At 49.2% G+C, this 13,961-nt stretch overlaps 4 protein-coding genes across 4 annotated transcripts; 2 read left to right on the top strand and 2 right to left on the bottom strand.

Annotated features, from left to right (window-relative positions):
- Positions 1–182: 182 nt before the first annotated feature.
- On the top strand, positions 183–3,160 carry PFLUO_LOCUS1245 (uncharacterized protein; the record flags this gene model as incomplete). Its single annotated transcript, XM_073778266.1, has 3 exons — positions 183–525; positions 591–803; positions 861–3,160. 3 exons carry the CDS (start codon positions 183–185, stop codon positions 3,158–3,160), a joined length of 2,856 nt encoding a protein of 951 aa, XP_073635338.1.
- A 1,721-nt stretch (positions 3,161–4,881) lies between these two features.
- On the bottom strand, positions 4,882–6,584 carry PFLUO_LOCUS1244 (phosphatidylinositol transfer protein csr1; the record flags this gene model as incomplete). The annotated part of the gene is made up of 4 exons (XM_073778265.1): positions 4,882–5,327; positions 5,412–5,511; positions 5,577–5,618; positions 5,679–6,584. 4 exons carry the CDS (start codon positions 6,582–6,584, stop codon positions 4,882–4,884), a joined length of 1,494 nt encoding a protein of 497 aa, XP_073635337.1.
- Positions 6,585–7,642: 1,058 nt separating this feature from the next.
- Positions 7,643–8,952, top strand: PFLUO_LOCUS1243 (uncharacterized protein; the record flags this gene model as incomplete). Its single annotated transcript, XM_073778264.1, has 4 exons — positions 7,643–7,801; positions 7,852–7,995; positions 8,048–8,115; positions 8,172–8,952. 4 exons carry the CDS (start codon positions 7,643–7,645, stop codon positions 8,950–8,952), a joined length of 1,152 nt encoding a protein of 383 aa, XP_073635336.1.
- Positions 8,953–11,458: 2,506 nt separating this feature from the next.
- PFLUO_LOCUS1242 (uncharacterized protein) lies at positions 11,459–12,667 on the bottom strand (the record flags this gene model as incomplete). The annotated part of the gene is made up of 1 exon (XM_073778263.1): positions 11,459–12,667. The coding sequence occupies one exon, from the start codon at positions 12,665–12,667 to the stop codon at positions 11,459–11,461; it is 1,209 nt and encodes a 402-aa protein (XP_073635335.1).
- Between the last annotated feature and the right edge of the window lie 1,294 nt (positions 12,668–13,961).

Raw genomic sequence — 13,961 nt, 5'->3', positions numbered from 1 at the left:
TCGCCTCCGCCGAACTGGTTGTCGTCCGGTGCCGACCTCCCGAATCCCCACATGTCTCGCGCATCGGCTATCCCATCAACTTTCGGAGCACGGCTTTGATACCGCATCTCTCAATTGGCATTGACATACGGCGCATCCAGCACCCCGGCTGATCCCCGTGACGCGAATTCTGCACCGACACCATGGCTACCGCGGTCTCCAAGCCGACCTCACAACCCCCGAAGATGAAGCGGCCGCCCCCGCCTTTTTCGCAGGCCGGGGTCAACGGAGTCAAGGCTCACCAGCCCTCATCTTCACCCCAGCTCGCGTCAAAACGCCCTCCCGGAAGTTTCACGGCCACTTCCAGCCCCAATCTCGCGAACGGCGTCGCCAATGTGGCGAATCCGGCCAAGGGTCCCCTGAACCGGACGAGGAACCAGTCGCAAAAGCTTGCGGATGCATCTTCGCGACTTGGCCGGCCATTGACGAGGGCGGAACTGGCGGACAGTGAAAATCGATCTGGGAGGACGTTTCCTGAGCCATATGGTGAGGCATTTCAGCAAAATATGTCAGTGCCTCGGATCCTTGCTAACTCATCCCTTTCTTCTCAGTTAAAACCACACCATATATTCTCAATAAATACGCCAAACATCCTCCATCCCTCATCGTGCATCTTCATTTGACGCATTTTCGATTCGAGCAGCAAGATGGCAGCTTCCCGTACCACTCGGAGATGAAGATTATTATCGAGCACATTCGTGCTGGGACTGTTCCATACGACATGATTGAAGAGCTGCTGCGAGCTGGCGTGCGCTTCTACGAAGGTAGCTTTCGCATTTGATGCCCATTGACCAACAATCATACTAAAGATATTTCGTCAGGCTGTCTCATCGTCCGCGTGGTCGACCACAGATCCGTGTCGGCCCAAGCTAGAAAGTCCTCTGCGTCGCCATCCAATGGGAACAACGCACCTTTTTCCCTACACAACTATAACGAGCATATTACCCCGTCCGCCTACGTTCCTTACCCGAAGCAGAACCAGCTTGCCACTGATGGTGCGAAGTCTGCGGATACTGCCAATCAAGCTCAGCCCAATGGTGATGTATCTGAGCAAGCAGAATTCCAGACCCAGAAGGTCGAATCTTCACAAAAGGCTTCTGCGCCTAAACCTCGAGTCTTCACCACAGTGCTGCATCCGACTCCGCGCACATTGCAGGCAGAGTTGACTTTACTTGTTACTACTCCTGATCCCAAATCTGCAAGATTGTCGGCTGCAAACCAGCTCGCCCGGACTCAGTCATCGTCAGTTGTGCCTCAATCACCAGCAACCGCCGGCAATCAAGAGCGCCCGGCAAAAAGACAGAAGACTCTTGTTGAGCCGCAGGATCTTCCAGAATGTGAAGCTAAGTTGACTCGGGCGTTGGCTGCTCCTCTGTTCCTGGATCCCGTGGACAGCTTTGAAGCTGCACAGAACCTGCTGAAGTTTTTGGAGAGCCCTCTTCATCGCGACCGGCCACCATCACCCAAGCGTCGGAAGAGAACCATTGCCGAGCTTGCGGCCGATGAGGCGCTGGCTGCAGAGGAAGAGAGATTTATGCTCATTATGGACGAGCGCTTGGAGCCCACAGTGACGGGTGCTACCGCTGGTACAAAGGCCGCTGTCGACGATGCGGGTGGAGTGGCGCCGTTCGAACCCCGGTTCTCTCGATTCAAGACACTGGAGACTATTCGTATGCAGCTTGATGATAAGGCTAAGCGCGAACATGAGATGAGTATGAAGCAGGAGCTGGCCAAGAGGCAACAGGCAGATCAGGAGAGAGAGCGGCGTCGCGCACTTGAACAGCGCCAAGCTGAAGAACATATGAAGGAGGAAGCACGGAGACATCAGCAACTGGCCGCTCAGCAGGCTCAGGCTCAGCTTGCCGCTCAGCAACAGAATCGACATGTTATGGCACAGCCAAATGGTGTCACCCAAGGACAGCAGTCTTCGCCGGTTGTGCGCAACCAGACTCCTCACAGTACATCGTCTCCATTGGTCGGCAACACCATGGCTCACCAGGCGGTTCCAATGAGCATCAGTGCCTCTCAACAGTCGGGAAGCCCACCGCGACCTCCATCGGCCTTGCAGCATGCTCATCCTAATGTCATGAGTCATCCCATGGCTCCGTCACGAAGTCAACAAGGGCCAAGCCGGCATGGGACTCCGCAGATGGCCCAAGGCACACCAGCCATGTCGCATGCCACGCCCATTATGCGCAATGTTACCCCAACTCAGCGGATGGGCCACAGCAGTCCAAATCATCCAAACATGACCCAGACTCCGGTGATGAACCAGGCAATGCCTGCGAACCCGCAGATGAACGGTGGCATGGGTCTCACGCCGCAGCAGCAACTGCTCCTGCAACAGAGACAGCAACAGATTATTGCTCAACAGCAAGGGCATATGGGACACAATCAATTCACACCGCAGCAGCTTGCTCAAATGCAGGCTAATGCACATGCGCAGCAAAACATTCAATCCCATCAGCAACAGCTGTTGCATGCTCAACAACAACAACAGCAGCAGCAGCAGCAGCAGCAGCAGCAGCAGCAACAGCAACAGCAACAGCAACACCCGCAGCAAAACCAGCAACCCATGCAGAATGCCGGCAATCAACACAATCAGCAGGCGTATCAGGCCCAGCTCATGCGTGCTCAATTCCAGCAGATGCAGATGGTCAAGCAACAACAAGGTGGACAGCAGCCGCAGCGACAGGGCCAGCAGAGCCAACCTCAGCATGGCAGCCCGCAAATGACGCCTCAGCAGCAACAGGCTCAGCAGCAGCAGATGATGATGGCTGCCGCCCAGGCCAATGGTGGCCAGGTGCCTCCGAACATGCAGGGTATGAATATGGCCCAAAGATATAACCAGCTTTATCAACAACGATTGCTGCGACTGCGACATGAAATGTCGCAGCGGTATATGCCGCAGTACGGACCACCAACGCAGTATCCGCCGCAGATTGCGCAGCAATACGGCCCTGGGCTCGAGAAGAACGCGAAAGCCTGGGTACAGGATCTCATGCGGCGCGAGCGTGAAGCTGCTCAGCAACAGCGCGCCAACCAAGTTCAAGCTGCAGTGCAAGCCCAACAGATGCAGCAACAACAACAGAACATGATGCATAACGGGATGGGCAGTTGATGCCTTGAAAGATGAGAAACGTGAGGATGCCTCGAGAGCATCAAATTTCGGATTTACTTGTGAGATGTGATAACCGGAAATCTGGGGCAAGTTTGAGACTATTGGGAGAATCTACGGTCTGCACGTTGAGAAAGAAACGCGCCCGCCGCTGGCAAAGGCCCTTACGGTCTTCGTGACTTTCTCGAATTTCTTTTTACTCATAATCTTGGGAATGTACAGGGACAGGCATCGCGAGAACAGAGGTTGGCGTTTTACTGAATCTCTCAATTTTTTTTTCATGCTGCTGTGTTTCTTCTTGTGATTTTTGTACTATTTGGGAACGGCTTTTTCTTTTTCCTTTTCTTTTCGGCGGTCGGAACTCAAGGATTCATCAGATTCGATACCATCTTGTATAGGAGTTCCTGTTCTATTTTGATTTTTTGTGGTCTTCTACGCGGTTCAGGGGTTATCTTTGGTTGGGGGCGGTGGACTTGACGTTCTTCGATTCTTCGGTGTTGGAAATGCCTAGTGCAGTTGAAATCAATGCAAAAATTGCATTAATTGTTCGTTCAATAGGTTGCAATCTGTTTGTAGAGCCTAATTTACTAATTATCTGATGGTTTCTCGGTGTGGGAGACAGGTATCTATCCCATGGATCCCCAGATCCCAGATGTTCCTACCAGCCACACACTTCCTCAGACTGTTGAGCTTGAATTTTAAATTGAAACATTCATGGGACATGTCATGCCAATTAAAGAAAGTCATCATAGGAAGGTAAGACCCGAAGACCTGGAAAGAGTGAGGGGCGATGTCAGTTGGGATCACCATGCAACGCGCTCAAGAGACATCATTAATCTCTCATTCAGGGGAGGGTATTCCGAGGCATTTGTAATTTCTGACAGTAGTATACTCCTTCAAGATTTGAAAAGGGAAATGATATCAACTATTCCTATAATATAGGGAGGGGAAATCTCCGCGATCCTGCGGTGTGTTCATTTTTAAACAAGTAACGGGCATGTGATTATATGAGCGATGACTAACAAGAGGCTACCCCAGATTTTCCACGCTCATTTCCGGGGTCGTCTGGGGTTGTATTTATACTTGATCAGAAAATAATTATCCTTGTGCTTTAATAAACTGGCTCACTATATAGATGCTACCTAGATATTAATCTAGTAACATAGCTGGGCGATGCACTGCAGTCAATCACGTGCAATGCATGGCTTGCGCATACTTTGACGCCTAGTCCGACAGGCTCGGCTTTCTTTCTTTCCTTCCTTTTTTTTAGAAAAAAAAAATAGAGAAGATATGCGTGCATACTTCTTCTAGTCTTCCATGTATGTAGACAAACGTGGTGTTGATGTTGGTTCATGCGTTCAGATTCCTGTACCTCGGAGTACATGCATTGGAATGTGATAATCGGCTGTCAAGCACTCATCCCGCCAATCCGCTCATGATGGATCCCCATTGCATGTGGTAATTGACTCGATCGATCCATTTTAGGGAAGAGTGACCTTTTTCACCTGCATTTGATACTGACTCTACTGGCGACGCGCGGTGATCTCTATCCCTAGCTTGCGGCAAGGGCAACGTTTGTTGGACGTACGCCAACGCATCTATATGCGACAAATTCAGAACCTGTTTAGTATGTACCCAGTTCCAGTAAAAATAAAAAGAGATTACCAGAGCGAAATTTGATTCAATGATTCAATGATTCAAAACGCCCTTCTAGACGACCACTACTAGGCGGTAACTGTCCCATCTGGCTCAAGAACCCCAGTGCGGTCAATCAGTGCTCGTGCCCGAACATATGGGTCTAGTTTCCAGTAGTTACTCTGAAACTCCTCAACAATTGCCTCTCTCTTGGTCTTCAATTCCTTCACCGTCTTTTCATCTTCCTTCTCCGAAAATGTTGTGGCAGAAATCCATGCAGCCGTTGTAGCGAGTAGTCGCAGGCCGATCATCATCCGCTCGAACATTAGAGCATCCCGGGTCTTTGTATCCTGCATGACCGTATTTTCGTCTGGCTTTGGCTTGACATACTCGTATTCCCATTCCTTCTCCCCGCCCAGCTCTTTGGGGATATTCTCTCGAGGAATGAATTTCTCCAGGTCATCGACTGATCGGGTAAAGTGGACTTTGGAGGCTACTACGGGGTCCATCCAGCCGTGGATAATTTTCCAGAATCCTGTTCATCCAGAATATTTGTTTCAAAATTAGCTACCAACTTCAAGGCTGGAAGTTCAGTAATTCAATATTCGGGGAGTCTGACCAGAGAAAATCCATGGTGCGTTATGGATAAGAAGTATGCCCAGCGATTCAGGGTAATTGGCTTCAAAGCATTTAATGATAAACTTGACTGGTGAATATTCCTGTTATCACAAAAAAGTTAATATTTTTGTGCCATATGCCTCACAAGGGCGATGTTTGTAACTACCATGTTCGACAACCCAAACCCGGTCATGTCAAAGACAATTCCCTAATGAATCCCAAGTCAACTGTCAGTAAACAAATAAACACACAAATTGGCCAGACTTACACCTGTCTCCACTGGAGGAGTGACCAGTATCCGAGTCGTCTCGATGGTATGGACAATATACCGCTCAAGGGTTTTCTGACTTTGAGCTCCAGGTTTGTGCAGACGAACTCTCACAACACCAATAGGTCTTCCCTGTTTATCAAATCCGTGGAGATAACTCTTGCCCATCTCAAACTGTGCAATAAAGTCCTGTCCTTCCTTCCGGGCAGCAGAATTGAGTTTCTCATCTTGGGCTTGCTGCAGAGCATGAAGCTCGCCCTTGGGCATGATGTCATCATCAACTTCGATTTCCTTTCGCCATAAAATTGCTGAAGTCATCATTGCAAAGGCTTTTCCAACATCCCATTTTCTGGCTCGTAGAAAGCGGAGGAGCAGGGCATCGGGGTGCTCCTGTTTGATCATTTTCAGCACCGCAAAGACCATCTGCTCTGGGCCTAGCTTGGACAGGATTGTTTTCATGGATTGAATCTCCGACTCGGGAACGCCCATATCTCGAAGCTGTTTGAATAGTGCAGAAAAATGTTCCGGTGTCACCTTTCGCGAAGCCATCTCCGACATGATGTTCTTTTCGGCGTCTTTGTTGATTAGAGACTCCATCTTGTCAAGGGCCTTTTGTTCTTTCTGTTCACCATTTGTGTCTGAAGCAGGCAAGTTGTTTGCAGTCGATGAAGCAGGCTTCTTATTATTAATTGCAGCTAAGATTGCGTCCACAGACGGTTCCTGGATATTGTCTAGAGCCTCAAAGAGATGATGGGGCGAGCCTTCTGGGATCGGAACGTCGTACACAGCAGACAGCACAGAAGCTGCGGAAGTAAACAAGAGGATCCATAATTCTCGCAGCTTTGTTTCTTGGCTTTGGGTGAGGTGATTTAGGTACCCCGGCAGCGGATCGGATGGGACAGCCATTGGATAGTAGAAGATTTCTGAATGGATGATAAAAATTTATTAACTAGTGAGATTATGATCTCCTTTAGTCCATCTGGGGCTATCTATGGTTTCCCTTTTTATGTAATGATCTGGAGAACCAACGGGGCTAACTGTGAAGCCGTGCCGAGGCCGACCCCTCCTTGACAGTTGATGTCACAAGTCAACTCCTTGGTGCCGCCTCGGTGTTTGAAATATATTGAATATAATTGGAATAGTTCGGTCTGCCTAAAATCTCACGAGGCTTGCAAATAGACTCTTGGTGAGGGGTAGGTACGTAGACGCATAATGCCATCTCCCACGCGCTGTACGGTTTGCCTAGGGCGCGGGTAGCACATGATAATTATTGATAATAGAAAATAAGATTTTTAAGTTAACGCTTGACCGATCTCTGGCGGGGTAGCTTTAAGAGAAATTGCTACTTACTTTTCCCTTCGATCATTGGCTCCTCCCTGGCCTCTCTATTTCAACGGTCACCTAAGAGGGATGCGGAGATCACTCGCGATAGTTAGCGGAAATAATAAGATCGAGACAGGGCAGTCAATGCAAGATATAAACTAATATCACCTTCTGTAAGATGTCACTCATGCAACATTGAGTAGATATACTGACAAGGGGTCTTCAAGGCACTTGGCGCGAGACTTCTGTACTATGCAGTTTTTGGGTTGCTTCGGTTGTTGAAAACAATTGATTCAGAAAAAGAAGGGACTCATCATGTCTGAATTTGAGGCCCTCACATGGTAATAATTACACAATTGACTAGCGGGAATTCTATTTTTGGAAGGATCCGCGGGAAACAAAGTGTGACACGTCAGGATTTTCGTCAAAATTGACAAAAACCATCACCATTGGCGTGCCACCAGCGACTAACAACGCGTTGCCCTGTTCCTAGGGGAAGAGTGCCAAGGACTCTTACGCCAAACACCCAATAGACGCGTGACAATTGCGACTCCTGCCCCACAGTCAATTAGTCCTTGACATAAAGGGTCAACTTTATTTCGGGCTCTGATTGTGTGGCCTGAGTGAACATGGGATTGTCAATGTCCAACAAGCGGATTTTCCGATGGATTCTGTACGTGCTTGGGGTCGCCATCATTGTCCTAGCCTTTTGGCCAGTCCCCTCTACCCAGGGGTCTGTGGGAGGAAAGTCCCGAGGGGCTCGACTCGGCCTCAATGCCGTCCGCAATGAAACTTTAGGGGTAATTGCTCAACTAGGCATGAAATTTGCTTGTATGCTAATATTTCATAGTTTCAAAAAGTTTTCGCGATCAATAAGCCCAGCAGGGTGGACAAGAGGGACAACATTGTCCTGGGCTCCACGGTCAGCGATTTTTATGTCGAGTTCATTGATGGGGTGGTCCCTGGGAATATTGACCCCAAGACCTATCCTTATGTGAGTTTGAATAGTTGTCTGCTCCCATTCTTTGCTGACTATTTGTTTTCAGAACTTACACATTGATCCAAAGTCAGCCCAATGTGCAGCTCGAAGGGCACATGTAAACGTGATGCAACGGTATACAATCTCTTGCGGTGAATTCAAATCCATCCTGATAACTAACATTGTCCCAGAATTGTCCATCAACGACTTGGTAGTGCCATTGTCTTTGAAGATGACACCGACTGGGATGTGACGATCAAGACCCAACTTCAGAGCTTCGCTCTTGCAGTCCGAGCCCTTCAGAAGACGGAGCGTGCTCGCACCGCCTCATCATATGGCGATGATTGGGATATCCTTTGGATTGGCCATTGTGGAGTGGATTGCAGACATGAAGAGCCTTTTTTCCTGACGCCAAACGATCTAACTGTTGTCCCAACGACCCATTTCCTCCCATACTTGCGCGGGGTTCCTCACATGAGGAGACCCGAGAATGCCCGTATGGCCTGCACCTTGAACGATGGAGTCTGCTCCAATAGCTATGCCGTGAGCCAGCGCGGCGCTCAACGGATACTCGCCGCTCTTTCAGTCATCCCATCCCCACTTGCAGACCAAATCGACACTGGTGCTGAGTTTGACGTGGTTTTGGGTAGGATGTGCGGCCATGGATATCTACGATGCTTTGCACCCTATCCGTCTCTAACAGGAAATTATCGATCAGCTGGGCTCGCATCAAAATCCTCCGACATCGCTAACATGCCAGAGGACATAGTTGAAGCCGAAAGTCATGGATTGATGTATAGCACGATGCTGAACCTCAACCGGCTTCTGAATGGCGAGCCAACAGTTCATTCAACTTGGGACGACGTGCCAACGTTGGACGTTGACCCAAAAGACATTTCAACACCTCAAGGAGGAACTATTCAGATGCAGGGAGCACAGGGAATATATGCCGTCAGGTTTGTTCCGTGGTAGGAGCAAAAGCATCGCTTCGCAAGTGTAATATAGATTTTACCATGTAAAATAGCTGCAAATCTGCTATAAAAATACAGAATCCAAATGGCTATACCCAATGAAAGAGCCGTGAGTAGTAAATGAAATATAGAGCCGGTGGCCCTTCACTGAATTTCTTCGAAGGTAGTAATACAAATCTCAGATTCAACGACACCTCAAAAGATACCAAATCATCAAATAATTTTTCAATACACCATCAATTACATGCACATGGACTTCTAGAGAATGAACATTTGATCTTGCGCCTTTTACATTTCCGTACCTCTCGCTTTGGCCTCAGATTACCGTAGTAAACCGAGGGTTAGGCTGCACTCTTTACTCGAGTACGCCAAGGAAGAAAGTTGCGTAAGAACGAAACACTCAGAAGCTATGAAGTATGGACCATTCTATTGCGGTCGACCTACTCAACTGATCACTACCACGCCCATCCCTTCGCTCGGCCCTCGTCCAGCGCAAAACATGCAAGACATGTGCTCAGGCCTGCCACACGAGCACCCAGTACCCGGAACTGGAATGAGCCGAGAGGTAAAGTCTAATGCACCTTGTGGATCAGGTTTGCATACACCTTTCAGTGGCACATAGTGCAGACATTCCAAGCATACCAAAGCAGTGCTCAGCATGGCGTGAGGCAAAAATCCAACTGGAAGGGAAGTTTTATCCCTGGAATGTGCAGGCTGTCCCAAAGAGGAAGTATGACATCGTTGTCTTATCTTGTGTCTGAGACAACGTTCGTAATTACCCCACGAGTAGTTCACTTCACAGCAAAATTACATGTATGAACTCTGCAGGCTGTTTCAACATGGAAGATGCGCGTAGGTAATGCAGCCCTTGAAGCTGGAAGCGAGGAATATGGTTGCTGGATGGACTTAAGAAATAGCGTGGGCAGATGCAAATCTCGCATGTTGATCGAGCTGCAGAACAAAATTTCCTAAAGCCGTGCAACTCTGCATATCGCTCAAAAGACTGGAAAACATGGGAGGTGAAATTCCATGTGCAGTCACGGATGAAGTTTCCGGTTGAAGTCAACGGGCGTGCTGAAGAGCCACATACTTCTTGTGTAACACCAGCGAACCTGTGATTCGATATACACAATATTTGGAATACAAACAGACATACTTAGTTTTGGGGAGAACAACGCATATTTATGACTAGCCGGTTTAAAAGAGATATTGAAAATGAGGTTTTGGGTTCTGGAATTCGAGGTATGATGGCGAACGAAGGACAGAAACACGACGGGCGCAAACCTTGGGAGGAGCATCGCGCGTCGTTTCTTGTGCCTCGACAGCGAGTCATGTAATCTATTATGGACAGACCCGAGTATAACATGGTTGTTGCAGCATTTAACCTGACCTACGTGAGTTCAATACTTGCGCTGCTTAGCGTGGTGCGGGTGTTGCATCAAGCCTCCACTTCAGCCCTGATGCGTTATGGGCATTAGATTACTGTGCATGCTAAGGACTCATGTCCACGCACAGAGAAAAAGAAAAGAGATGCCTGGACCTAGAACGAACCATTGTAGCCGCTTCGACTGCGCCATTTCTCTTCGATTATGCACGTGCTTTAAACAGCCGAGACTAATAGGAAGCAAGTCGATTAGTCTTGGAATGTTTCCAAAGTGTCAAAAACTAAATGGAGTAGATTGAGAGATGATACCATAATAGCCATGGAGGCTGAATCGTGCAAGCAGATAGGTCGGATAGAGAGATCCAGGGACGAACGGGCTGGGTGTGATGTGTAACATTTGGGTCTCCACAACCCGACTGCCAGGAACCACGCAAGATCTGGAATCGAAGATGACACTTTAAATAAGATGCCTATGTGTGATCAAATTTATGTAGGAAAAATTGAGGGTGGGAGAGTTCCATAGAACTGGTGAACAAAGTTGTCTACGGTGAAGGAAAAGAAGTTGGATTTAATGAAGGCAGAAAAGTAACATTGATAGCGTTGTTTTTGCTTTGGATATTATTCCACAGAATTATATGGGTGGTAGTACAAGCAATCAAAAGAAAAAAATAAGCAACACGTTGTAGCTAATTGTACAAGGATCGCCTTCGGCGTTGATGGGAGGTCGTTTGACCTCCTGATTATCACACGGGCGATCAAAAGAACAGGAAAATATGCAAACGCCATAAAAAGAGAAAGACGTCTCAAAGTGCCTCACCAGAAATTCGAATGACACCAGCAAAGTATGCAAGAGAACAACAAGAAGATATCAGACAGCCTCGGAGATCCTCGAGACATGTACAAACGCCGCGACACACCGACCTATGCGGCCAATAATGCAAGTGCCAATCTTGTGGCACCGGTTTTCCTCCAAAAAGAAGGGGTATCAAAAAAAAAGTATGCCCATGGATGTAGGCCGCGTGGTTCCTTTCTTTTTTTTTTCTATTTCCGAGGTCGCGTGGTGGTTTCCTTTTTTTTTTTTTCTCTCAGAATTTGCTTTTCGTTGTGATTTTCTTGGCTGCATCTAGTCATCCCATCCATCCACGCTCAGCTCGCGGCAGTCAGGCATGCTGTCATCCAGTTTGCTGCCCCAGATAGGGCGACCCTCGGGGGTTAGCTGGCCACGGAAGTCGGGATCGAAATCGGGGCTAGTGTCATCGAGAGTGGCAACATATCGGTTGCGACCGCCGCGCTTGCTGTGAGTCTTGGTATAGTGAGCATTAAGATTGTCACTGCGAGAGAATGCCCGATGGCACCCGGGAACCCAGCACACATGAGGTTTCTCCTTGGAGTGGCTCTTCATATGACGCTTGAGGTGCTCCTGACGCTTGAAGCGGCCCTTGCACCCAGCCTCCTTGCACTTGAATTGCACTTGTTTAATGATAGGAGGCAGGTTCTCCAAGCTCAGATTGGACCGAGTCAGCTGCTTCTTGGAAGATTTGCGGGAAGCCTGGCGGTGCGGACGCGTGATAATGCCATCGCGATAAACAGGAGACAGCTGAAATTCTTCGATATATTCGGCATTGCCACCAGAGACTCGGCTCATAGGGCTGTCCGTGGCAGAGGGGGTGCCCAAAGACGACCGAACAGGAGTCGAAGGAGTGTGAGTTTTGAAAGTAGGCAGAGAAGTAGGAAACTCAGAGTAGGAAGAAGGAGGCGGGGTCACAGGAGGATTGGGGAACGCCTGGGAAGGGGTGATCGTCTGGGGCGCCATAGATTCGTTTGCCTGCATCCATGGGAGCATATTGGACATGGAAACCGAGTTGGGAATACGCTCATGCTGGTTGAAGATTGGTCGTGACAAGCAAGGGTTGGAAACAGATTCGGGAAGATACCCAGTCTGCTGCTGGGGACGGTAGTATTGGCGTGGGGTGTTGTTATACTGCGGCATTGGAGCCTGATAGGGAAAGTTGTTCGCTTGCTCGTACGTCTTGGGCATGTCGGTTGGAATCCAGAACGGCTCGGCATTTTCATCATAGCCAGGCATGTACTCCGGAATGGCCATCTGGTCGTGGCGCTCCATGGCCCCGTACTGCATATTCAGGCTGTCGCTGGATGTCAAGTCGGCCATCCTGAATGCACTGCGCAGTGGCGTAGCAGATGTCCGTCTTTCCATTGGCAGGCTGTGATACTGACCAGCCTCATGCCACCCGGGTGACGCCATAGAGTTGTGGCTGTAGATACTGGTAGGAGTCGGGGTCGGAGAATCCAATGGGGAGAAGCTCGAGGTCATCGAGGGGCATTCGCTCGGGCCAAGGGAACGACAGTCAACTTCAACAGTCAGACGATCAGAAATATGCTGTCCCTGAGGTCTCATATCGTCGCCTTCGGCTTTGAGTTCTCGGGATCCGACTGGGTCGAGAATAGTTTCACCTGTCAAGACCCTCGTTTAGTGGATGATTGTTGAGATTAGGGATTATGTAGCCAAAGAAAGACCAATGGACCAAGAGCAAACAAAAAGGAATAGGGAAGTAAAGAGCAGGCGTGTTTGCAAAGATGTGTACAAAGACAAAGAGAAAGACAGGAAACCCCCCAAGAGAGTGTGAGCATATGATTAGGAGGATGAAAGGGAAGGAAAGAATGTCGAAGGTGGAGAGGGAGAAAGGGAAGAAGGGAATGGAGGACAAACGAGCAGAAATAAACAAATTGGTCCAGCATACAATTCCCGAGGAGGGGTGGTATCGGACTTACAGCTATACGCCATGTCTATGCTCAGATCAGATCCGAAGCTCCAACTAGCAGAGGCGCGACGCGTGCCGGAGGTCGCAAGCAAGGCCAGGAATGCAGGCTCTGAGATCCTGGGTTACCGTGGCAAGGCCTGGATCTGCTACCTGGCGAAGCCTTAGTTTGCTCGGCGTCGCGGGTTAGTCGCGCACAATAGGGCGGGTTTGCCGAAAGGGGACAAGAGGACCGTGGCTGGACAGGGACAAGCGAGACCGGGGTTGCAGTATCGCCCTAGGACGCGGTGCCTTGTTCTGTATTGCCTGTTGTAAGAGAGGGAGGGAGGGTCACAGAGGGATGGACAGTGGGGGTGAAAGAAGGGATGAGGGCAGTTATAAGAAGAGGGACAGCAAGGAGTCGGGATCAATTGGTCTGAGCGAGATCGAGGAGACAGCAACTGTCTTAGGTCGGAGTGGGCGGTTTATAGGATGCAGCAGATGAATGATTCACTTAGGGCTTGTTCCTGGAGAGGAATTGGGGGTGTGGATCGTCCTCGCCATCCCTCACTTTCGTTTCTTTTTTGGTGAATTATTTTTTATTTGCATTATTATTATTATTTTTATTATTTTGCTGCAGCCCGTGGATCATTCGAGGCGGCGCCAGAGCATCATCGGATATCATCTGCAGCCAATCTGCTCCTGCCATGCCGGGGGGCATGCGGCTATAATGGCTGGATGTACTGAGTACATCAACTGGAATGCTCGCTGTTCGTCGCCTCCTCGGCTGTACCTCTTGCGTTCCGCGCAATGTGAGTAGAGTCTATTTTCGATGCAGCCCTGATTGGGCCCAGCATGACATGCAGCGCC

The sequence above is a fragment of the Penicillium psychrofluorescens genome (genome assembly GCF_964197705.1).
Source record: "Penicillium psychrofluorescens genome assembly, chromosome: 1".
Lineage (NCBI taxonomy): Eukaryota > Fungi > Ascomycota > Eurotiomycetes > Eurotiales > Aspergillaceae > Penicillium > Penicillium psychrofluorescens.
This window is presented reverse-complemented; position numbering and strand designations above follow the sequence as displayed.